This window comes from Delphinapterus leucas, chromosome 6, assembly GCF_059928025.1.
Source record: "Delphinapterus leucas isolate spDelLeu-1000000601 "Yukka" chromosome 6, BTC_Dleu_Yukka2, whole genome shotgun sequence".
Taxonomy (NCBI): Eukaryota; Metazoa; Chordata; class Mammalia; order Artiodactyla; family Monodontidae; genus Delphinapterus; species Delphinapterus leucas.
Window position 1 is genome coordinate 118,069,994 of NC_143134.1, and position 25,308 is coordinate 118,095,301.

The window sequence follows — 25,308 nt, forward strand, 5'->3', positions numbered from 1 at the left end:
CAGTTCCCCATCTTCTATCCCAGCCTGTCTGTCCGGAGTGAGCTTCAAGTCATCTGGAGGTTTATGAAAAAATCCCTGGGCCCACTCCCAGCCCTGGTTCTCTCAGTTCAGGTGGAGCCCGGCAGGTGGAGTCTTGAAAAGCTTCCAGGTGACTTAAATGTGCACCACAGGTTCAGAACTACTGATCTGCATTATTATCTACATGGAGCCATCATCAACTTTTGTGTCACTCACACACCTGCAGTTCATCATCTCTATGTGTTTCTTTGTGTGTTTCTATGTGTTCACTACGTATTTCTATTTGTATTGATCACTGACTTATTTACCAGTGTCTGTCTGTAGCTAACTATATCATTTATTTAGCCAGCATACAATCATATCATCTTTCAAGAGCCATAAATCAATGTAGTTACATGTTCATTCATTCAATAACCACATTGAGCAAGGTTAAAGAAAAAAACATTCATGATACTTACTAAGGACTGTAAGGAAGACTTTATTCAAGAGAGCCTAGTGCAGGGGGCGGGCTGTTGCAGTAGGGGAGAGAGATTGGTCTCAACTCCAAATACAACAAGGACAAGTGGAGATTTATAGACAATGAGCAGAGTGGGGATGTCAGGGGATGGAAAATGACTAAGTGGGAACGTCAAGGCTAGTGAGATTCTTGCGGAGGGCAGGCTAGGGGGATAAGATATTGAGGATGGAGGATGAAGAATTTGATCAAATATGGAGGGTGATCAGATACCCAGGGTTGGGGATTTTACTAAACTGACCCTGCAGAATTCTTGTTAAAACTGGACTCTACAAGATGGAAACTCAAGGTTGCACCTAGTCAAGCAGAGGGCTGGCTCACAGGAGCCTGACTCTGGTTTGGTCAAGGAGAAAGACCTTATCGGCACCAACTATGTGCCAGGGGCTGTTCTAGGTGCCATGGATGCAGCAGTGAACAAAACAAGGCTCTTCCCCTCTTGGATAAACAGATATATAACAGGTCAGATCCTGGGAAGAAAAACAGCAGGGTAAAGGAGAGAGAGAGAGAGAGAGAGAGAGAGAGAGAGAGAGAGAGAGGGAGACAGTAGGTCCTAGTTACTCCCGACCTTGTAGCTGTCCCAGTCCGTATGTTGCATCGATTTATCTAGCTTTCTACTTAGCTATTGCAGTTTTTCTAACAGCAATGGCCAAAATGTCCTAAGACCACGCCAGGCCCAGCACTGAGCACTTTTAAGTGAATAATCACTTAAGGTCCTCGTAAAAGCTCAGAAACCATCATTCTCCTCATTTTAGGAAGCTAAGGTTTAGAGAAGTTAAGTGATTTGCCCAAGGACACAGGGGAGGAAGCAGTGGATTTGGCCCCAGACACAGGCAGTTCAATGGTGGAGCCTGCTCTCCTTTGCTCTGGCTGCCACTTCCTTGGTTCATCAGCTACCACTCTCCTCTCTCTCTGCCACCTTGAGTCAAAGATGCCAGGTTTGGGGACTTCCCTGGTGGTCCAGTGGTTAAGACTCTGTGCTTCCACTGCAGGGGGCACAGGTTCGATCCCTGGTCGGGGAATCAAGATCCCGCATGATGTGGGGTATGACCAAAAAAAAAAAAAAAACAAACAACATGCCAAGTTTGCTCTTGCCTCTGGACCACACAGCCCATGCTGTTCCTGAACACTCCTTCCTCTTCTCTCTGCCCAGCTGACTCTTAGTCATCCTTAGGTTTCTGTTTGGACGTCACTTTCTTTCGGGAGTCTCTCACCTCCCCATGGGAGCGCAGGTGTCCCTGGGAATCCCCATATTCCTGAGTTTCCACCATTAGAGCAATATCACGTAAGATTGTAATTAAGTATCTTAATTATATGTATCTTGTCCACCACTGCACTCCCAAGTCCAGCCAAAGGGCTGGCACACAGAAATATTAGTTGTTGATGAATGAAAGAATGTGACCTTACTGATAATTACGCTAAAAAAACTTAGATGTGTCCAGTTCTTTGGTTATGAAAGGGCTGCCACACTGTTTTCTTATGATCAGCACCAAAGCCCTGTTACTCAGGCAAGGCAAGAATTCCATTCCCATTTTACAGAGGGGTAAACTGAGTAAACCCCACAAAGCTGATGTGTCAGAGCTTGATTCCAACTCAGGGAGGCCTGATTCCAAACCCAGTGTTTAGTGCAAGGCACAGTGAACCGAATCACTTGACGCCAACTCTTAGGGAGACGACGTCTCGTAGGGGAGGCGTGGCACTCCTGCAAACAACCCCAGAAAGTGGAGAGTGGCAAGTGCTCAGGAGGATGCTGTAGGAAGTTAGAGGCGGTGGCGTTGGAAAGTGGGCGCTCGAAGGGCGGGAAGAACTTGTCCGTGTGGGCACCAGTGGAGGCAGAGGAACCAAAGGTGAGAGCTCAGACCACCAGCAATTCCTTCCACAAAGCGCCTTCGAAACCTGTTTGCTCCGCCTCATCCCTTTAAGAGTGGCCCCGCCTCACTCAGCCACCCGGGTCAATCTAATCTCGATGGCCAATCACAGGAGAGAAAAAAAATCACTTCCGCGCCTCAACCGCACTTAGGGGGAGGAACAGAGGGAGAAGGGAGGGTGAGATAATATTGGTCACGTGACCCACCCAATTGCACAGAGGCCGGGGCGGTGCAGAGGAGTTCGGCGACACTCATTGGCCAAAGAAAGGTTGGCCCTGCGTGAGGCAACGCCCCCCGTGGCCCCGAGGTTGGTTGCGCGGGCGCCGGGGAAGGAGACGCTGTCCTTCCGCAGCGATGGGATCCTGGGTGAGTGGCGGCGGTCCGGGCTGAGCCCGCGGAGCAGGCGGGCGGCGCGGCATGGTCCGGGTCTGAGGCTTGCAGCGGGCGGGAGCCGTCCCTGAGCGGGGAACTGGGTAGGGTTGCAGGTGTCCCAGCTCAGCCGGACTAGAAGGGCCAGCGTTGGAAAGAGCAGGTACTCGGGCCGTGGGCGGCGCGAGAGGTGGAACGGAAGGTACCCGGTCAGTGGGAAGATGCCCGGGCCTGGAACATTGCAGAGATCGGAGCAGGGGCGCAGGTACTGGACCCGCGCTGGGCAAGTACTGGGATGGAAGGACCGGGTGCGCGGGCTGTGGAAGGCGGCGGCAGTGGGCACCTGGACGACCCTCAGGGATATTCCGGGGGTCGGGGCAAGAGAGGAAGGGGCCTGACCAGGGCATGCGCAAGGAATTGTCTGGGATGGAAAGAGCAGATTCTGAAGAAGGGGGTATTGCTGAGGTCCAGCGTGGGAGTGCTCAGTGCCGGTCCTGGTCAGACTGCTGAGGTGTCCCACCGGTGTGGAATGAACGGAGACTGGGCAGAGGGGACATTGCTGGGGTCAAGGCGGCATGAAGGGTGCTCAGGCTAGAGTCATTTACGGGGTGGTTCAGGGCAGGGGAGAAGGTGTCCGGGATGGAAAGCGTGGGCATCCAAGCTGAGAGGTTGTGAGTGCCCTGGTGGGGGTGGAATGAGGAGGTTACTGCCCAAGGTTACAGGGCAGGAGAGGTGACTTTCCCAGGTTGGGACGACATTAGGAGTGTCCACGTGGTGGGGGGACATTGCCATGGTCTTGTCGTCACAGAGAAGAGGTGGAGGCTTCTCTCATTCAGCCCTGGGTCGTGCCAGGAGGAAGGATGGGGTATGGTTGGGCTGGATCTGGATCCATCCCTGGAGTGAAGCTGTCTTGGGGTGGGTGTCATTACCTGGCACCTGCCACTCTTCCTCAGTCGGGGCAGCAGAGGCTGCTTTTGACTTTCCTGCAGGTAAATGCCAAGCCTTGGGGTCCCCCAGAACTGAGGTCATATCCCGGCTTGGCCATTTACTCAGTGACCTCGGTAGGCTTGATTACCTTTTGGAGCCCCAGTTTCCCCATCATTGAGATAAACAGTGCTTGCCTTGAGGGTTCTGTGGGTGACTAGACTTAAAACCCTCCATGGGGAGCCTGTTCCAAGCCTGGCCTGTTAAAGTAAGTGCTTGGGAAATAGTAGCCGCTGATCCTCTGATGTTCTTGTCTTCCGTCGTTCGTTCTGAGGCTTGGGCCAAGTTGGGGGTGGTGCTGAAAGAGCTGGCTTGTGACCACTGGAGGTCACATCGCTCAATTTGTAGCCTCCTGGCAGGATGTCCCCTACCCTACACACACACACACACACACACACACACACACACACACACACACCCCCTAGAGCTAACTGATAGGATCATTCATCCTTCCCACTCACTGAGGATAAGCCGTTTCTTGTGCCAGTCCAGTGACTTTGGCCGCCATCCCAGGTAGACAGGGTCCATCTGGCCTTCGTGGTCATTTCGTTTGAAGTCCCAGGAGACCTTGAAGGCCTCCTTGGCCTTGGTGGTGGTGGTCGGGGAGCTCTCTGAAGGATCTTGGGGACTGGGTTATATGTGCTCAAGCCACTTATTCACTGGCCTTGGAATGGGCCGTGGAGTATCCTGGGGGTCTCACAAGGCCCCAGGGGAAAGTTGCCCTTGTAGTCTGTAGTTCTGCTGAGGCTCCCACTTCCTGCTCCATGTCAGATTTGGCGAAAGGGTTGTGTTGAGCACAGGAGTCGAAAGTCCGTTAGATCTTGGTCCAAGTCCTGACTCCGCCTGGTACCAGCTGTGTGACTTTGGACTCCTGACTTAGCTTTTCTGAGCCTCAATTTCCTCGTTGGAAATTGGCAGGGGTGTGGGAGGTAGATCACATCTACTTCATAGAATTGTAATGATTCAATGAAATAATGTATGTAAGGAACTCTGCACAGAATACCCACATACGGTGTAGTAGCTGTTATTATTTGAGGAAATACCCTGCTGTTTTCGTAATACGTCCACAGGAAGTACAACATTCTTGGTTTTGTGGGAGGTGGAAAAGATGCAATGATTCTCACTCAGGGGTCTGACCCTTTAGAGGCCTAAGGTTTTTGCTTAGCACGTGGGCCATGGGTTTAAAAAGATTGAGAAAGTGTGGTATAAAGCCCCAAGTTTGAGAGCGACCTATCCATCTCCCAGGCTCTGGGTCCTCACTTGGGCCAGCGTGCCAGACACTGCCTTCTCCCAGGGCTCAAGGTGGGCAGAAAGTCTGTGGGGCGTTTGGCTACCTTCCTGCTGGCAGGTGCAGAAGGTGGGGGCCTGGTTCCAGGCCTCGCATTCCACACGTGGGCTTTGCTCCCACCTCATCCCCCAGAGCACTCTTGTGTGTGTTTCTTTATGCTCACATGCACACACCCTTGTGGCTGACTTGGTCGTCTGTCTCTCAGCTCTGTGGAGGGACCTTCTGGTATGTGTGTCCCTGTCCTTTCGGGGCGTGGATGGTGCCCGGGACCCAGCCAGCAACCAGTTGAAGACATTCTCCTTGGAAGCTCTCGGCCCCGAGGGCTCTCGCCTGGGGTGCCGATCCTGCCATGGCATTCCGGAGGACTGAGGGTATGTCCATGATCCAGGCCCTGGCCATGACGGTGGCAGAGATCCCTGTGTTCCTTTACACGACGTTTGGGCAGGTAAAGATCGGGGTGGGTTGTGGTCCTGCCCTTTACCTCTCTGGTCCCTGAAACACTGAGCCACTCATCCCAGGGTCCCTCAGCATCCAGGAAAGTTGGGCCCTCGTGATTGCTGTCCCAGGCAATCCTCTTTGAGCAGAGTAAGGAGGACTGGGTTAGGAGTCTGGGGTCCCAAGCCCGGTCTCCACCCCAGGCCTATGTGGACTCTTGACCTCAGTTTCTCAGTTTATAAAAGAGGTCAGTAATGCCTGCCAACTTTAAATGTTTGTGGCTGACCAGTCCTTTTGATACTTCCTGAAGCTCTGCCCTGTGGGATGCCGCCTCGCTCGAGGGGCTCCCAGTCCAGCAGGCAGAGTGAGGGTGGAGCAGGGGAGTGTACAGATGGACCATCGGGTAAAGTGAACGTCATTGTCTTTGAAGAGTGGAGAAGTGGGGTGGGCAGACCTCAGTTCCATTTCTACCTCTCTGTCACCTTAAGCGTGCGTCCTAACCCATGTGAGCTTCAGGTGCCTCACCTGGAAAATGATGGGCATTCGGACAGGTAACACAGGTGAAATCCTGGTGCGGTAGCTGGCATAGGTGCTCAGTCGGTTCAGCTGGTAGAATCCTGACCGATGGTGTTGGGGACACCTGCCGGACCCCAGATATGATCTCCTAGCCTTGTCATTTTGCCATCCCCCGTCCCCCTCTTTTACATCTCTGTGATCCAGGTTTCAGAGGCCAGGGCCCCCAACTCCCACCCCCACAGCCCCCTGCAGGTGGCTGCCTCTCAGTCATTCCTGGTCAGGAGGTATCCCCTGGGGGCCTGATGCGGTCCCTGCCCCTCACGTGTTCCTCAGGGCAGCTCTCCCAGGGAGATGTAACTGGCTACCTCCCTCTTTTCTTGCAGTCTGCCTTCTCCCAGCTGCGGTTGACACCAGGCCTCAGGAAGGTCCTCTTTGCCACGGCCCTGGGGACTGTGGCCTTGGCCCTGGCCGCCCATCAGCTCAAGAGGCGACGGCGGAAGAAGAAGCAGGTCGGCCCCGAGATGGGAGGCGAGCATCTGGGCACAGCGCCCCTCCCCATCCTCATGGCCAGGAAGGTCCCGTCAGTGAAGAAGGGTAGGTGTGAGGTGGTGGGGAAGGGCCTGACCTGGAGTCAAGTCTCAGCTGGACCCCTATTAGCTGAGATCTTGGGCTAGTGACATCCTGTCTCCAAGCTGAGTCCCTTTCACCTGGGAAGCAAGTCATTGTAAGGATTTGCTGGGTGATGTGGCCGGATGCACATGTCATTGGAAGCGATGGTTCTCATTATCTGAGGACACTTTGGGAGCCCTGGGTCGAGAGTGGGCTGGTGGGGTGCAGCTCCTCCGTCCAGCGATGGAAGTGCCCTGGCTGAGGAGCAGAAAGGGCCAGATGGTTCCTGAGCCTTTTGGTATTCTCACCATCCCCCTCTTTTTCTCTTTGCATACAGTAAGATTCACCCTTTTTTGAGTTTTGACAAACACTTATAGTCATACAGTCACTACCACAATCAAGAACTGTTGCTCTAAATCCCCCCAGGGCCCTTGGTAGTCAGCCCCTTTCCCCTTCCGCCAGCTCCTGGCAGCCACTGACCTGTTTTGTGTCGCTGGTGTGGCTTTAAAAGCCTCTTATGGTCCCGTTAATCTTGTAACCCAGTAACCCAGTGTATGCCGTATACAGATCGCTTTCTAAGGCAAGGAGTCCTCAAAGGCTCTCATGTTGGAAGAAACTTGTTTTAAGAGGCAAAATCTCCTTCCGGGCTCTCCTGCCTCCTCGCTCTTCTGAGCTCCCTCTTGAGCAACGTGGTGGGGGGGCACGGCTGTTCTCCCTCTGCTGGGGGCCTGACACCCTTCTCTCCCGTCTCCCCCGCCCACACTCAGGCATGGAGCTATCAAAGTGACAATGACTTTTTAAAAAAAAATTTATTTATTTGAATTTATTTTTGGCGGTGTTGGGTCTTCGTTGCTGTGCTCAGGCTTTCTCTAGTTGCGGCGAGCGGGGGCTACTCTTCGTTGCGGTGCGCGGGCTTCTTATTGCGGTGGCTTCTCTTGTTGCGGAGCACAGGTTCTAGGCGTGCGGGCTTCGGTAGTTGTGGCACGTGGGCTCCGTAGTTGTGGCTCGTGGGCTCTAGAGCGCAGGCTCAGTAGTTGTGGTGCACCGGCTTAGTCGCTCCGCGGCATGTGGCATCTTCCCGGACCAGGGCTCGAACCCATGTCCCCCGCGTTGGCAGGAGGATTCTTAACCACTGCGTCACCAGGGAAGCCCGACAATGACTTTTAATTATGAATTATCATTGCAAAAGGGAAGTTTTTGTCTTTTCAATTGGACAGAGAAGTTTGTAGACCAGTCTAGAACAAGACCGCGAGACATGCTGGCACAGCTGGCTTTCCATTCTGCGTTGGCCCCACTGGAAGCCTGGAGTCATTTCTGGACTAATCTCTTGCTTGCCTACTTTGTACCAGCACCATCTCTGGTTCCACCTTATTTTGCCTTCCCTACTTTTCTCACTTAAAAGAACCAAACCAAAACAAAACTATGTCTTTTGAAAAGTTGGTACCTCAAATCCTTTTTCGAAGGAGGAGAATTCCAGATCAGTCAGTCAGTCAACAACACAGGGGAAGCTGAGTCAGGAGGGAGAAGTGGCTGGGCCTCATTCTCAGGCTTAACCCAGCAGATCCAGGCCCCTCCGGGCCAGGCCCTGCGCCGCGTAACAGGGGTACGGAAGTGAGCAGGACAAGGGGCAGGGGCCCAGCCCTCTGCTGCTAGGTGCACGCCCTGGGGGTGCTCTGCTGTCACCCTGACTTAGAAGGTCAGGACAGACTCCCAGGTGAAGACGGGGAGAGGGATCCGGAGTGGGCAGCAGCCGTGCGAAGGCTGGGTGGGAAGCTGGCGTGACCCCTCTCCTGTTCCTCACAGGCTACTCCAGCCGGAGGGTCCAGAGCCCCAGTAGCAAGAGCAACGACACTCTGAGCGGCATCTCCTCCATCGAGCCCAGCAAGCACTCAGGCTCCTCCCACAGCTTGGCCTCGGTGAGGGTAGCAGGGTGCCTGTCACGGCCTTGGGGCTCCGGTCTCTGCCCTCGGGGGCTTCTGGGCTGGTAGGATGATGGGAGAAGAGGTTCCACCCATTCATTCGTTGGTTCATTCACTCATCCATCCGTGCAGACTTCCAGAGATTGTCAGTGATCACTGCGTGCTGGGCACTGGTGAGGGAAAGGTGGATAAATGCGGAAAAGAAGCTGTGATCTCTTGGGGAAGATACTTACCCATGAAAGTGCACTCATTCATTCATTCATTCATTCATTCATCAGACACTGAGCAAGCACCGGCTTTATGTCAGAGACTACTAGGCGCTGAGGATAGACAGATAAATAAGACAAAGAAGTTTATTTTCTCTTGGGGAACGGCTTTGGCTCATTCACTCGTCTAGTTGTTCATTCATCCAGCGAGCACTGAGCCCCAGCTCTGAGCCGGCCACTGCCCTGGGGACCCAGGCATGAGCAGGAGCTGGCTCTGCTCCCGCCTGGGAGGCGGGTGGCTGCTCGTGTGGGAGAGATGCGTGGGTGAGAGCCGGGCCCTGCCGGCCCGTATGTAATGGGTGCACGTTGCGTCCTCCCTATCTCACTTGTAGTGTAGCCCCGGAGCAGGGAGGGGGTCATGCCTTTCGGGAGTGGAGCTCAGGGTGGGTTTCGTAGGAGGCTGCAGCTTCCTGGGTTGGGCATTGGCCTCAGTGTTTCCTCCTGCTTTGGCCATTTCTGTGACCCGTCCTCAGGCGCTTGGAGTTGACAGAAGCAGGCTGTGCCGAGGGCTCGCCACTGCGGCCCGGGGCTGTTTTCAGGGATGGTATTGCAGAGGGCACGTGGCGTGTGGTGGGGGGGGGGGGAGGCTCAGGGGTCCTGCAAAGGGTCCGGGAAGGCCTCATCCCTTATTCTCGGGTTCTTGCGCTACTTGGCACCCAGATGGTAGTGGTGAACTCATCCAGCCCCGTGGCTGCATGCTCGGGGCCATGGGACACCAGAGGGATGGAGGAGCCCGTGACCACCAGCAGCGGCAATGCTGAGAGCCTCTACATGCAAGGTACGGGCCAGGAGGCCGGCCTTGGGCACCCCCTGCCCAGCGCTCGCCCCACCCCCGCGGCCGGGGCAGGGTAGTGGGGAGCGTGGCCTCCTCCCGGGAGCCTGGGCTGGGTTTTCTGGGTGCTGCTTTCAACCAGTTCCAAAACCACCCACCCCAGGTCCCCGGCTCAATGGTTTCCAGCCATTTCTGGACTGGGCAGAGTCTCCAGGAACAGATCTGGTCTGAATGAAGACCTGCAAGCTAGCCAGCCCTGAAAAAGGGGTCAGGACCTGGTCCACACGGTCCTGGCTGTTCCCATCCTTCCGGGCTCTCCTGCCTCCTCGCTCTTCTGAGCTCCCTCTTGAGCGACGTGGTGGGGGGGCACGGCTGCTCTCCCTCTGCTGGGGGCCTGACACCCTTCTCTCCCGTTTCCCCCACCCACACTCAGGCATGGAGCTATTTGAGGAAGCTCTGCAGAAGTGGGAGCAGGCGCTGAGCGTGGGGCAGAGGGGGGACGGCCTCCGGAACCCCGAGACCGCTTCAGAGGCACTGTCCGAGGTAGGCAGTCCTCCCCTGGGTCTCTCCTACCCCCGGCCACCGAGAAGACTGGTGGTGTGGCTGGTGGGGGGTCACGCTTGGGAGGCGTCTAGCAGCGCTGCCTTCTGCCAGCCCATCACGTCGTCCTGGATGGGAGCTTCCGCTTGACCAGGATGTTGACCCAGCTAAGTAAGAAAGTTCACGTAAGGTGCATTAGCCCATGCCTGGTACTTGGTAATTACTCAGTAAACCACACTGGTGATTACAGCCTCATCTTGACTACATAAAGAAAATAAGGGGGGCTTCCCTGGTGACGCAGTGGTTAAGAATCTGCCTGCCAATGCAGGGGATACGGGTTCGAGTCCTGGTCTATGAAGACCCCACATGCTGCAGAACAACTAAGCCTATGTGCCGCAACTACTGAGCCTGCGCTCTAGAGCCTGTCTGCTGCTACTACTGAGCCTGCGCGCCACTACTACTGAGCTCGTGTGCCACAACTACTGAGCCTGCGCTCTAGAGCCCATGTTGCCACCACTACTGAAGCCTGCGTGTCTAGAGCCTGCGCTCCGCAACAAGAGAAGCCCCCTCTCACTGCAACTAGAGAAAGCCTGCGCGCAACAACGAAGACCCAACACAGCCAAAAAAAAAAAAAAATGGGGACTTCCCTGGCGGTCCAGTGGGTAAGACCCCACACTTCCACCGCAGGGGGCATGGGTTTGATCCTTGGTCAGGGAACTAAGATCCCGCATGCCCCTTGGCAAAAAAAAAAAAAAAAAGCATTCTTGAAGGGCTGGAGGGAAATAGCCTGTGTTCATAGTTGATTGGGTCACACAGCTTTTGTCTTGTCTTTTCTTTATACGTTTTTTTTTTTTTTTTTTTGGCACAGTCCAAGTTTTCTATAAGTGAATATTTATCTCAGTATCAGAAAAGAGAGATAAAGTGGAAAAGCCAAAATAAAATTTTTTTTGTGCAAAACACACTAAATATATGTCCTAGGATGAATTGTTTTGTAATAGTTAAAAAAGATGAAAACCTGGAGACTGTAAATGCCCATCAGTAGGGGTCTGGAATACTAGGCAGCCTTTATGGTGGCGCAGTGGTTAAGAATCTGCCTGCCTGGTGGCACAGTGGTTAAGAATCTGCCTGCCAACGCAGGGGATACGGGTTTGTGCCCTGGTCCAGGAAGATCCCACATGCCGCGGAGCAACTAAGCCCATGCGCCACAACTACTGAGCCTGCGCTCTAGAGCCCGTGAACCACAACTACTGAGCCTGTGTGCTGCAACTACTGAAGCCCGCAGGCCTAGAGCCCGTGCACTACAACGAAGAGTAGCCCCCACTCGCTGCAACTAGAGAAAGCCCGTGTGCAGCAACAAAGACCCAACGCAGTCCCCCGCCCCCCCACCAAAAAAATAAATAAAATAAATAGAAAAAAAGGAGGGACTTCTCTGGCGGTCCAGTGGTTAAGACTCCGTGCTTCCAATGCAAGGGGCGGGGGTGCGATCCCTGGTTGGGGAACTAAGATCCCACAAGTCGCGTGGTGAGGCAAAGAAGAAAAATAAAAGGCTGAAGGAAAGCTGTATGGGCTGTTAGGTTGTCTTCTCCACTATATTTTATGAAGTGAAAAAAGCAAGATATAGAATGTGTATAGTGACCCATATCTACATTTTTTTCTATTGAGATGTAGTTGATGTGTAGCATTATGTAAGTTACAGGTATATAACATAGTGATTCGTGACCCATGTGTACGTTTTATGTATTTATTTTTATTGAAGTATAGTTGGTTTACAATGTTGTACTAATTTCTGCTGATGTGTACATTTTTAAAAAGACATCCATCCTTGCCTACATCTGCCTGTTGGTAACTGCTGGTGTGTATGTGCACTTTTATTTCCCTCTGGACAGATAACACAAGAGATTTTTTTTTTAATATTTATTTATTTATTTTTATATCTTTGGCTGCATCAGGTCTTAGTTGTGGCATGTGGGATCTTTTGTTGTGGCACTCGGGCTTCTCTCTAGTTGTGGCTCGAGGGCTCAGTAGTTGTGGCGTCGTGGGCTTAGTTGCCCCGCAGCATGTGGGATCTTAGTTCCCTGACCAGGGATTGAACCCGTGTCCCCTGCATTGGAAGGTGGATTCTTAACCACTGGACCACCAGGGAAGTCCCCACAGGAGATTGTTAACAGTGATCTATGAGGAGAGGGTCTGCAGGGAAAGGAGGAGAAGGCTTTTCTTGTACTTTTTTGGTCGATGTTTTTTCTCATTCTGGGGGTTGTCTTTACACTTTCCTTTTTTTTGGCTGCACCTCACGGCTTGCAGGATCTTCGTTCCCCAACCAGGGATCGAACCCGTGCCACCTGCATTGGAAGCGCAGAGTCCTAACCACTGGATGGCCATGGAATTCCCAATCTTTTCACTTTCTTGATGGTGTCCTTTGAAGAACAAAGGTTTTTAATTTTGATGAAGTTCAGTGTATCTAATTTTTCTTTTGTCACTTGTGTCATATGTACGAAACCATTCTCTAACCCAAGGTGGCTTCCCAGAGAAAGAGCTGGCAGATCTGCCAAAGCTACAAGGCTCTGCTGGCCACACTGAGCAGCATTACTAAGCAAGATGGCCAGCAGGTCTGGGGTCCCATGGGCTCCGCCAGGCTCTAGCTGGGTGCACTGGGCCACATAACCTCCTTGAGTTTTCTCTGTGAAGCGGGGTCATGGCAATCCCTGCCTCAAGGAAGCCCTGAGGCTGAACAGCGAGTTGCCTGTCCAGGGCTAGCGCTCAGTGAAAGGCAGCCATTACAATCTTACTGTCCCCCTCTGAGTGCTTCCGCCTCTTTCTCCCAGTGGCCTGAGGCCCGACTTGGCCCTTGTCTCTTCCCCAGGGTCTGGTTACATGTACTTGCAGGATCTGGCAGCCTCTGTGGAAAACAGAGTCAGGCCTGCCCGTGCCTGGCCCCCTGGCCTAGAAGCTCCTGGGTTCAAAGGAGCAGTGCCCCCATCTTCCCACACCCTGATGTGGAGGCCAAGGGCAGCGAGGAGGTCACTGAGGCCACAGGCTGTGGTGCCAGGGGTGCGATGCCTTCCCAAGTGCACACGGTTAATAGGAACAGTGGGGTTGAACCCAGCTCTTTCTGGGCTCCTAACTGCCCTCTGATTATAATAGCCAGCACTTACTGGCCATCACCATGGGCCAGTCTTGTAGGAAGTACTTTATATACCTTATTTCATTCACGTTTTCCCTAAAATCCTAGGAAGTAGGTTCTCTTACTTCAGTTGACAGATAAGAAAACCGGGGCTCAGAATAAGGGAGTTATTTACTCAGGGTCACACAACTTGGAACTGGTGGCGCCAAGGTCTGGACCAGGTCTGTTCGGGTCTAGAGCAGTGCTGTTCAGTAGGAGGTCATGTATCTTATTTAAAATTTTCTGGAGACCACATTAAAAAGCAAAAGGAAATGGGTGAAATGACTTTTTAAATTTTATTTATTTAGTTTTGGCTGCGTTGGGTCTTCATTGCTGTGCGCGGGCTTTCTCTAGTTGCAGCGAGCAGGGGCTACTCTTCGTTGCGGTGCATGGGCTCTAGGCGCGCAGGCTTCAGTAGTTGCGGCACGTGAGCTCAGTAGTTGTGGCTCGCGGGCTCTAGAGCGCAGGCTCAGTAGTTGTGGCGCACGGGCTTCGTTGCTCCGCGGCATGTGGGATCTTCCTGGACCAGGGTTCGAACACGTGTCCCCTGCATTGGCAGGTGGCTTCTTAACCACTGCACCACCAGGGAAGCCCTGAAATGACTTAATAATATATTTTCTATAGTTTAGCATATCCAAAATATTATCATTTCAACATGTAATCAAGATGAAAAATCACTGAGGTATTTCATGTTCTTGTAGTCTTGGGGTTTTTTTTGCGGGGGGATACTGTTTGAAATTGGTGTGTATTTATGCTTATGGCCCATGTCAGGTGGGACTGGCCGAGTCTCAAGCGTGCACTGGCCGTGCGTTGCCGGTGGCTCCTGTGTGGGGCAGCTCAGTCCAGACCTGTGCTTGCTGCTGGGCCTCAGAGCTGTCCCCTGTTTCCCTGGGGGCTGGGCCCCCATCATGGTAAAGGAAGGGGCCGTTGGCGTGGGGAGCTTGGGGGGCCTGGGTTGACCGTCATTGTTTTACCCACAGCCAGAGTCACAGCGAAGGGAGTTTGCGGAGAAGCTGGAGTCCCTGCTGCACCGGGCCTACCATCTGCAGGAGGAGTTCGGGTCCACCTTTCCGGCCGACAACATGCTGCTGGACCTCGGTGAGCGGGGCTGGGGCGAATGATCCCCAGGGCCCATGACCTCATCCGATCAGTGCCTCCCCGCACAGACGGGGAAACTGAGGCCCCACAGGCAGGAACAGAATTGGAATGAGGCCCCGGGAGTCCCTGGCCGGTGTGCCTTGCCCCATCCCCTTGGGAGCGGGCTTTTGGGGCTTGTATGTCAACATCTCCCCTGCTGGCTGTTCCAGGTGTTTGGTTTGAGCCCTGTTCTGTGGGCACCGGGTTGGCGGAGGGTGGCTCATTGAGGTCAAGGGGTGTGACATCACTGAGATGGAATGAAGTTATTCAGCCAAGCAGCCAATGTTCTCCTAGTGCCTGCTGCGTGCCAGACCCTGTGTGGTGACTGTGACCCCCCAGGGCCCTTCCCTGGGGGCTGTCCGCCCCCAGGGGGGAACATCAGACTACTGAGTGTCGGGCTCCCTGGCTCTTCCAGTGGTGACACAGGCCCAGTGAGGGCTGGCCAGGGTGACACATCTTCCACTTCTGTCCCAGTCCAAGCAGTCCCACTTCCTCTGGCCTCCCCGTGTGACAGAGAAGGCTGGTGGGGCATTCAGGGCTGTGAACCTTTCCCAAGTCCCCTTGAGTGTCCAGACCCCCTCGCCCTTGAGCGGGTGGGATGGAAGTGCTGAGTGAGGGGCCCTTTGGCATCAGAGGCTGTTTCAGCTTGTCAGAGAGGGGGAGCAACTTGCCCAGGGCCACACAGCACAGCACAGCCTGCCCTCAGAGCTCAGGGCCCACAGGCCTCAGGGTCAGGTGGTGCGGACGTGGCACAGAAAATAGGAGCTTTGCTACCATCAGCGTCATTCGTCCAGAATCGGGCGTTGGGAGGCTTGGTGTACGTTTAGCTCGATCGGTGATTTCAGGAGTCTCAGCTCAGCCCCTCCCTTCCCTCTCTGCCCAGAGCGGACCCTCATGCTGCCCCTGACCGAGGACTCGCTGCATCTGCGGGCGGACCATGAGGACAGCCTGACCTCGGAGGATTCCTTCTTCTCTGCCACTGAGGTGGCGTGGGTTGGGGGGATGGCTGCGGGGAGAGGGGTGAAGGCTGGGGCTCCCGCGTGGCTCCTTGGCGGGCGAGCACTGGGTTGTGGGAAAGTGAAGGCATTTCCTCTGATGGGAGCAGAATCTGGAGGTCGCCAATGCTGCTCCCCGGGGGACTCTTCAGTGTTGCTGGAATGGGGAAGCCTGAGAAACCAGGGGTTGTAGGTCCTATGAGTGAGGGCAGGGGTCCCCGTCCCCAGCAGCTCCAGCCCACGCCGGCCTCTCCCTTCTCCAGACCGAGTGCTCATTGCTTGGTTAGTTTCCTGCCATGGCCACGTGTGCCAGGCGGCTGTCCTTTCCTGGGATGGGAGGACACGGGTGTGTGTCCAGTAGATGGTCCCTTTCGGAAGGGCACCCGGTGATGGGGATGCTGAGAGCCAGAGTAGAACTCAAACCCAGGCCTCTGCCCTCAGCCAGCATTCCTGCTGACGTTCCCTGGCGTACTCCGCCAGAAGTCCCCTGGGCAGGTGCCCTTGACCCACCCCAAGGCTCCGCCCCCGCCTGCCAATGCTGCTGACACAGGCTTCCACCCTCCCCCCAGCTCTTTGAGTCCCTGCAGGTTGGAGATTACCCGAGCCCACTCTCCAGGCCTGCCGCCGCCTACGAGGAGGCCCTGCAGCTGGTGAAGGAGGGCAGAGTGCCCTGCCGGACCCTCAGGTGAGCATGGGAGGGAAGGAGGCAGGTGCGGTGGGGGGGGGCTGTCCCCTTGGAGGAGGCTGGGGAAGCCAGCAGGGCTTGGTGGGGACCCAGCTGAGCCAGGCTGAGGGTGGGATGGTCTGGCCGTGGCTCCTGCCTCAGCTTCGGAGACCCTAGGATGGCCCCGGTACAAGACAGGCAGGTCTAGGGTTGACGATGACAATAACTAATTAATATAAGTAATTAAAATAACAATCATTCGTACATGTTCTAAGGGGTCCAATCCTGGAAGCACGGTGGGCGCTGTCCCTAAGCCCTGTGTTCTGACACACTCCTTTAAGGAGCCGTCCAGAAGCCAGGCTTTGGAGACAGACAGACCCCGGTTGTCTCCAGGTCTTGCTACTTTGTGGCGTGTGGCCCTGGACAAGTCTCCTGACTTCTCTTAGCCTCAGTCTTCTCCTGTGTGGTATATTGAGGGCTCTTATCCACCTTAAATTAATTGTTCTGTATGATGGTCATGAGTCCCAGATTTAAGTATGTGTGTTTAAAGTTCACTGACTGAAAATGGCCAAAGGCCCCAGCTGAAGCCTTGGGGATTTGGATAAAGTGCCCAGATCAGGGCACCTCTAGCTGCCCCAGAAAGCCCTGCCCTGGCCTTGGGAGCAATTTGGCCATTTTGGTCCTTTGCTAGAGAGGGTCCTTTGCTGGTTGGGGCCTAAAGGAGGCCGAGGTCAGCCCGACCCCCAGTGACCACACCTGCCAGGGGCGCCCAGTGCCATCGAGGCAGCCCGTCCTCAGGGAGCATCCTGTCAGCCCCTTCCTCGGGTTTGGGGGAAACTGAGGCCTAGAGGGGGCAGCCACCTGCCCATGGTCACACTACCAGGTGGAGGCAGGGCCACCCAGGGCTCCGCCCTGGCCCCACGGGGGTGTCGCTGGCTGGGGCCCAGGTGCTGTGACTCTGTGCTTCCCCTCAGGACAGAACTGCTGGGCTGCTACAGTGACCAGGACTTTCTGGCCAAGCTGCATTGTGTGCGGCAAGCCTTCGAGGTGGGTCCGGGGCGCGATGGGGGGATGGGGGCAGTCAAGCAGGCTCCTCTACGCAGATGGCCACCTGCCCAGCGCACGGTGCTGCCCTGTCCGCGGCTTGGGGGGGGCCGCCAGCCTGTCAGCTCACCGCCTCCCTCCTCACCCCTTAGGGCCTCCTGGAGGACAAGAGTCACCAGTATTTCTTTGGGGAGGTTGGCCGGCAGATGGTGACGGGCCTGATGACCAAGGCTGAGAAGGTAGCAGGGAGTGGGGGGCTCTCTTTTCGGCTTTTCTTCCCCCTGCGTTGTTTGTTTTTTTTATCTTTCTAACTTTTATTTAATTCTGTTAAAAAAAAAGAAAAGAAAAAGAAAAAACCCAATCTAAAAGCGAGCTGACGAGCTCTCACTTCATCCTGCAGGCCATAGGAGAGCAGGGAAAGGGTTGGATTTTTTTGCTCCCTGTGCTAATTCTGAAAAATACGGATCTGTCTTGCCTCTTATTTCTGATTACAGCATGACACAGTTTTACAAAGTTCGCCGATTATGAGATGCAAACCGTACAGGGTCTCCGGGAACCCCACTTGCCAGGGGGAACCGCTGTGCACGATCTGATATATGTCCTCCTACTCGGTTCCATAGACTCTAATCTTTGAACATTGTAATTTAACTTCCAAAGCTTGGTTTGTGTTCTACGGGCTGTTCTGCAGCTTTATTTTGTTCTGTAAGAGTCCATCTCGTCCATCTTTCCGTGTCAGTAGATGGACAAGTTGTGTAGTATTGTGTCAGGCGGGTCGGCTCTGGTTAATCTGGTCCTCCCAGGGATGGACATTTGGGTTGTGTCTGACTTTTCCAGAATCACAGACACCGCTATTATACTCAGTCTGTTTATAATCAGTCCTCTTTCGGTACCGGTGGGATTTTCTGTGGGGCAAAGCCCAGGTGTGGCAAGGCTGCGTCTTGGGCACAGACATTTCCAAGGCTGGCAGATCTTGCCCGTTTACCCTCCGAAATGCCTTAACAACTTGAGCCCCTCTCAGCAGTATAAGGCTGTGTCTCCTTACATCTTGGCCAATACTGGATATCAGTACAGGCATACCTCGTTTCATTGTGTGTGTTTTGGCTTCATTGTGCTTCGCAGTGTTTTACAAGTTGAAGGTTTGTGGCCACCCTGTGTCGAGTAGGTCTGTTGGTGCCGTTTTTCCAATAGCATTGGCTCACTTCATGTCTCTGTCACATTCTGGTAATTCTCGCCGTTTTTCAAACTTTTTAATCACTATTGTATTTGTTATGGTGATCAGTGATCTTTGATGTTACTGTTGTAATTTTTTTTTATTATTAATTTTTATTGCAGTATGGTTGCTTTACAGTGCTATGTTAGCCTCCACTGCACAACAAAATGAATCAGCCAGGGCTTCCCTGGTGGCAGTGGTTGAGAGTCCGCCTGCCGATGCAGGGGACACGAGTTCGTGCCCCAGTCTGGGAAGATCCCACATGCTGCAGAGCGGCTGGGCCCGTGAGCCATGGCCGCTGAGCCTGCGCGTCCGGAGCCTGTGCTCCGCAACGGGAGAGGCCACAACAGTGAGAGGCCCGCGTACTGCAAAAAAAAAAAAAAAAAAAAGAATCAGCCATACACAGATAGATATCCCCTCCCTTTTGGACTTCCCTCCCATTTAGGTCACCACAGTGCCTTAGGTAGAGTTCCCTGTGCTATGCAGTATGTTCCCATCAGTTGTCTATTTTATACTTAGTATCAATAATGTATATGTGTCAATCCCAGTCTCCCAATTCCTCCCACCCCACCCCTTTCCCCCTTGGTATCCGTACATTTGTTCTCTACATCTGTGTCTCTATTTCTGCTTTGCAAATAAGATCATCTATACCATTTTTCTAGATTCCACATATTTGCATTATTATATGATATTTGCTTTTCTCTTTCGGACTTACTTCACTCTGTATGACACTCTCTAGGTCCATCCACGTCCATTGTAATTGTTTTGGGGTGCCACAAACCGCACCCATACAAGACAGCGAACTTAATCAATAAATGTTGGGTGTGTTCTGACTGCTCCACCGACTGGCTTTCCCCTGTCTCTCTCCCTCTCCTTGGCCTTCTATTCCCTGAGACACCACAGTATTGAAATTAGGCCAATTCATAACCCTACAATGACCTCTAAGTTTTCAAATAAAAGGAAGAGTCACATGTCTCGCACTTTAAATCAAAAGCTAGAAATGGTTAAGCTTAGTGAGGAGGGCATGTTGAAAGCTGAGACAGGCCAAAAGCTAGACCTCTTGTGCCAAACAGTGAGCCAAGCTGTGAACACAGAGGAAAAGTTTTGAAGGCGATTAAGTGAACACGTGACAGTGAACATGAATGATAAGAAGGCAAAACAGCCTTATTGCTGATACAGAGAAGGTTCGAGTGGCCTGGATAGAAGATCAAACCAGCCACAACGTTCCCTTAGACCAAAGCCTCATCCAGAGCAAGGCCCTAACTCTCCTCAATTCTGTGAAGGCTGAGAGAGACGAGGAAGCTGCAGAAGGAAAGTTTGAAGCTGGCAGAGGTTGGCTCATGAGGTTTAAGGAGAGAAGCCATCTCATAACATAGAAGTACAAGGTTAAACAGTTAAGTGTGGATGAATTAATCAAGGTACTACACTAAACAACAGATCTTCAATGTAGACGAACTAGGAAGACTAGGAAGACGAACTTGGAAGAAGGTGTCATCTAGGACTTTCATTGCTCGAGTGGAGAAGTCAATGCCTGGCTTCAAAAGACAGCCTGGGGCTTCCCTGGTGGCTCAGTGGTTGAGAGTCCGCCTGCCGATGCAGGGGACACGGGTTTGTGCCCCGGTCTGGGAGGATCCCACATGCCGCGGAGCGGCTGGGCCCGTGAGCCATCGCCGCTGAGCCTGCGCGTCCGGAGCCTGTGCTCCACAACGGGAGAGGCCACAACAGTGAGAGGCCCGCGTAGCGCAAAAAAAAAAAAAATTATGCTAAATCTACCCTGACTGTTCTCTATAAATGGAACAGCAAAGCCTGGATGACAGCACATCTGTTTACAACATGGTTTACTGTTGAGACCCACTGCTCAGGAAAAAAGATTCCTTTTAAAATATTACTGCTCATTGACAATGCACCTGGTCACCCAAGGTGGATGGAGATGTACAACAAGATTCATGTTTTCATGCCTGCTAACACAACATCCGTTCTGTAGCCCATGGATCAAAGACTCATTTTTGACTCTCAAGTCTTATTATTTAAGAAATACCTTTTGTAAGGTTACAGCTGCCATAGACATTGATTCTTCTGGTGGATCTGGGCAGAGTAAATTGAAAACCTTCTGGAAAGGATTCACCATTTCAGTTGCCATTAAGAACACTTGTGATTAGTGGGAAGAAGTCAAAATGTCGACATTAACGAGAGTTTGGAAGAAGTTGATTTCAGCCCCCCTGGATGACTTTGAGGGGTTCAAGACTTCAGTGGAGGAGGTAACGGCATGTGTGGTGGAAATAGCAGGAGAACTAGAATGAGAAGTGGAGCCTGAAGATGTGACTGAATTGCTGCAACCTCATGATAAAACTTGAATGGATGAGGAATTGCTTCTTATGGATGAGCAAAGAAAGTGGTTTCTCAAGATGGAATCTACTCCTGGTGAAGATGCTGTGAAGATTGTTGAAATGACAACAAAGGATTTAGAATATTACATACACATAGTTGACGAAGCAGCAACAGGGTTTGAGAGTATTGACTCCAATTTTGAAAGAAGTTCTGTGTGTAAAATGCCATCAAACAGCATTGCACGCTACAGAGAAATCGTTTGTGAAAGGAAGAGTCAGTAGATGTGGCAAACTTCATTGTTGTCTTTCTTTTTCTTTTTTTTTCTTTTTTTTTGTTTTTGTTTTTGTTTCTTGCGGTACGCAGGCCTCTCACGGTTGTGGCCTACTCCTGTTGCGGAGCACAGGCTCCGGATGTGCAGGCTCAGCGGCCATGGCTCACGGGCCCAGCCGCTCCGCGGCATGTGGGATCTTCCCGGACTGGGGCATGAACCCGTGTCCCCTGCATCGGCAGGCGGACTCTCAACCGCTGCGCCACCAGGGAAGCCCTTTTTTTCTTATTTTAAAATAATTTAATTAATTAATTATTTTTGTTTGCGTTGGGTCTTTGTTGCTGTGTGCGGGCTTTTCTCTAGTTGTGAGCGGGGGCTACTCTTCATTGTGGTGTGCCGGCTTCTCATTGCGGTGGCTTCTCTTGTTGCGGAACACGGGCTCTCGGCGCGCGGGCTTCAGTAGTTGTGGAACACGGGCTCAGTAGTTGTGGCTTGCGGGCTCTAGATCGCAGGCTCAGTAGTTGTGGCGCACAGGCTTAGTTGCTCCGTGGCATGTGGGATCCTCCCGGAGCAGGGCTCAAACCCATGTCCCCTGCATTGGCAGGCGGAACCTTAACCACTGCGCCACCAGGGAAGCCCCACTGTTGTCTTATTTTTAAGAATTGCCGCAGCCATCCCAGCCTTCAGCAACTACCACCCTGATCAGTCAGCAGCCATCAACATGGAGGCAGGACCTTCCACCAACACAAAGATTATGACTCACCAATGGCTCAGATGATGGTTAGTGTTTTTTAGCAATAAAGCATTTTGGAATTAAGGTATGTATATTGTCTTATTAGACATAATGCTATTGCACACTTAATACACTACAGTATAGTATAAACATAACATTTATACACACTGGGAAACCAAAAAAATTCATGCAGCTTGCTTTATTGAGATATTCACTGTGTTGGGGTGGTCTGGAACCAGACCTGCTGTATCAACGAGGTCTGCCTGTAATTTTTTTTTTAATATTTATGTATGTATGTATGTATTTATTTGGTTGCGCTGGGTCTTAGTTGCGTCAGGCGGGCTCCTTAGTTGCGGCTCCAGGGCTCCCTAGTTGTGGCATGTGAATTCTTAGTTGTGGCATGCATGTGGGATCTAGTTCCCTGATCGGGGATTGAACCTGGACCCCCTGCATTGGGAGTGTGGAGTCTTAACCACTGCACCACCAGGGAAGTCCCTGTAATGTTTTTAATCTTTGTTTCATCCGTTACTTTATGTTTCTTGGATTATTCACAAGGTTGCATACATTCTCAGGTTTATTTGGCCGCTTATGTTTCTTTTTTTTTTTTTGATGGGTTTGAGCAAAGCTCTTGAACCCGCCTCTTTCCTCTGAGTCCTTCCTCCTCATGGGCTGGGCATAATGTGAGGTAATGGTTCTGAAATGTCACCTCTGACACATCACCCAACTGCTTAAAACCCACCCTCGCTCCCACTGCCCTTGGTGTAAAGACCAAGCTCTTCTGCTCTGTGGCCTCAGGGCTTCTGGTGCTCACAGACTTCCTCCCTGATCTGGCCTCTGCAGATGCTGGCCGCTCAGCACCTGGAACGCTGTTCCTCAACTCTTTTTGTTGTCGTTAGTTACCTTGTTGTAAAATACGCACATAAGAGTACCAAAAGGTAGGATGTGGACTTCCCTGGTGGCACAGTGGTTAAGAATCTGCCTGCCAATGCAGAGGACACGGGTTTGAGCCCTGGCCCAGGAAGATCCCACATGCTGTGGAGCAACTAAGCCCGTGCGCCACAACTACTGAGCCTGTGCTCTAGAGCCCGCGAGACACAACTACCGAAGCCTGCGTGCCACAACTACTGAAGCCTGCGCGCCTAGAGCCCATGCTCCGTGACAAGAGAAGCCACTGCAATGAAGAGCAGCCCCCGCTTGCTGCAACTAGAGAAAGCCCGCGTGCGGCAACGAGGGCCCAACGCAGCCAAAAATAAATAAATTTTTTTTAAAAAGTAGGATTTGAGCTTCCCTGGTGGTGCAGTGGTTGGGAGTCCGCCTGCCGATGCAGGGGACACGGGTTCGTGCCCCGGTCTGGGAAGATCCCACATGCCGCGGAGCGGCTGCGCCCGTGAGCCATGGCTGCTGAGCCTGTGCGTCCGGAGCCTGTGCTCTGCAACAGGAGAGGCCACAACAGTGAGAGGCCCGCATAACGCAAAAAAAAAATAATAATAATAATAATGATAAATAAATAGTAGGATTTAATGAATGGAAAGATGAACCCCTGTGTACCAGCCCCCAGGGTAGAAGGTGGAACACATACCAGTATCCTGAAGTCCCTGTCCCACTCCCTCCTTCTCTTCCTTGGTCACCTGCCTTCTGAGTCCCAGCTCTTTCCCCAGGAGAACCTCACCTGATTTGTTCCCTGGGTCCCGAGAGCCCTTGGGCTCATCCTGCCCAGTATGGCCCCATCACCCTGCATCCTCATGCCTACGAGGGCCAGAAGCCCCGCTCTCCTGGCACAGGTATGTGCCCAGCCCAGGGCCTGGCACAGGGCAGCTGCTCCATAAACGTGAATACTGTTGGCTCTCCGTATCCATGGGTTCCACATCCGCAGGTTCTGCATCTGTGGGTCCAACCAACCTCAGACTGAAAATACTAAAAAAAAAAAAAAATCCAGAAAATTCCAAAAAGCGAAACTTGGATTTGCCATGCACCAGCAAATTATTTATTTAGCATTTACATTGTACTAGGTGTTATAAGTAATCTAGAGATGATTTAAGGTGCAGGGGAGGATGTGCTTAGGTTATATGCAAATACTGTGCCCTTTTATAAAAGGGATTTGAGCATCTAGATTTTGGTATCTGCATAGGTCCTGGACCTAATCTTTTGCAGATTCTGAGGGACAGCTCATTATCCTCCCAGCAGCTGCCATTTACCGAGCAGCACAGCGAGCCTGGTGCTTCGCTCACATTTCGTCACCTCCGGTAGCTCATTTGATCCTGATGTCTCCATCTGCTCGGCCGAAAAGGAAAGTGAGCCTGGGGAGGTAGAGGGGCTTGCCCGGTCACTAAGCAAGGTTAGGGTGGAGCCAGAATTTGAACCCCAGTCAGCCTGAGCCCAGCCATGCCCTTAGCCTGTTCTTTGTGGCCTCCCCAGGAGGGTGAAAGGACGAACAAGTGAAGAAGGGCAAGTGAGGCTACAGCAGGTGTCAGGGGCTTTAGTGGACGGCCGATTTCTGCGGCTGCTCCCAGAAGGGCCCGGAGGCTCGGCTTTTTTCTCTCTGGCCTCTGCACCACTACAGGACTTGGCTTGATTTTATTTATTTATTATTTATTTATTTGTTTGTTTATTGGCTGCGTTGGGTCTTCATTGCTGCATACGGGCTTCTCGTTGTACTGGTTTCTCTTGTTGCGGAGCACGGGCTTTAGGTGCGCAGGCTTCAGTAGTTGTGGCGTGTGGGCTCAGTCATTGTGGCTCGAAGGCTCAGTAGTTGTGGCTCAGGGGCTCTAGAGCACAGGCTCAGTAGCTCTGTGGCATGTCATGTGGGGTCTTCCCAGACCAGGGATTGAACCCCTGTCCCCTGCATTGGCAGGTGGATTCTTTTTTTTTTTTTTTTTTTTTTTTTTTGCGGTACGCAGGCCTCTCACTGTTGTGGCCTCTCCCGTTGCGAAGCACAGGCTCCGGACGCTCAGGCTCAGCGGCCATGGCTCACGGGCCCAGCCGCTCCGCGGCATGTGGGATCTTCCCGGACCAGGGCACGAACCCGCGGCCCCTGCATCGGCAGGCGGACTCTCAACCACTGCGCCACCAGGGAAGCCCGGCAGGTGGATTCTTAACCGCTGCGCCACCAGGGAAGTCCTTGGCTTGATTTTGATTAAGAAATCAAGAAGAGGCTCGGCTGGCTATCTAGCAGCTCTTGAGCGCCAGACCCCACTCCCAGCCCTGGACTGAGCGGTAACTGACAGCCCTGTCAGGTTTTTCCAGGCAGCAGACCTGGGGTGGCCTCTGTCTGGGAAGACGCCAGCCCCTGCACACACCCAGGCTCTGGAATTGTGGAATCAGGCCGCCTCCTTGCTATGCCTGGGGCCAGACGTGAAGCCTCCCCAAGCCTCAGTGCTCTACTGTGTAGATGGGCGTGTCCTGGGGATGTCACGAGCTGATGCCAGTGGCCATCAAAAATGTCAGCAAGGGCCAGCCCACATCTTCAGCTTCGTTGTCAACTTTTACATATGAGGAAACTGAAGCTCGGGGAGGTTAAGGCACAGCCCAGGGTCATCCTAGCAGATTCTCTTTAAAACTTAATGAAAATAGTTTTTAAAAAGTTTATAAAAATGGGAGTTCCCTGGTGGCCTAGTGGTTAGGATTCCAGGCTTTCACTGCCATGGCCCGGGTTCAACGCCCAGTCAGGGAACTAA

At 52.8% G+C, this 25,308-nt stretch overlaps 1 protein-coding gene across 1 annotated transcript in view; it reads left to right on the plus strand.

The window, feature by feature from the left end:
* Positions 1-2,684: 2,684 nt before the first annotated feature.
* Positions 2,685-25,308, plus strand: part of MIGA2 (mitoguardin 2) — a 28,362-nt gene continuing 5,738 nt past the window's right edge. The window contains exons 1-11 of the mRNA XM_022578498.2: positions 2,685-2,763; positions 5,244-5,483; positions 6,373-6,583; positions 8,402-8,514; positions 9,444-9,561; positions 9,989-10,098; positions 14,236-14,353; positions 15,276-15,376; positions 15,957-16,072; positions 17,026-17,098; positions 17,248-17,334. Coding sequence (XP_022434206.1) covers positions 5,388-5,483; positions 6,373-6,583; positions 8,402-8,514; positions 9,444-9,561; positions 9,989-10,098; positions 14,236-14,353; positions 15,276-15,376; positions 15,957-16,072; positions 17,026-17,098; positions 17,248-17,334 — 1,143 coding nt within the window. The 5' untranslated portion in view covers positions 2,685-2,763; positions 5,244-5,387. The remainder of the gene's footprint in view (positions 2,764-5,243; positions 5,484-6,372; positions 6,584-8,401; positions 8,515-9,443; positions 9,562-9,988; positions 10,099-14,235; positions 14,354-15,275; positions 15,377-15,956; positions 16,073-17,025; positions 17,099-17,247; positions 17,335-25,308) is intronic.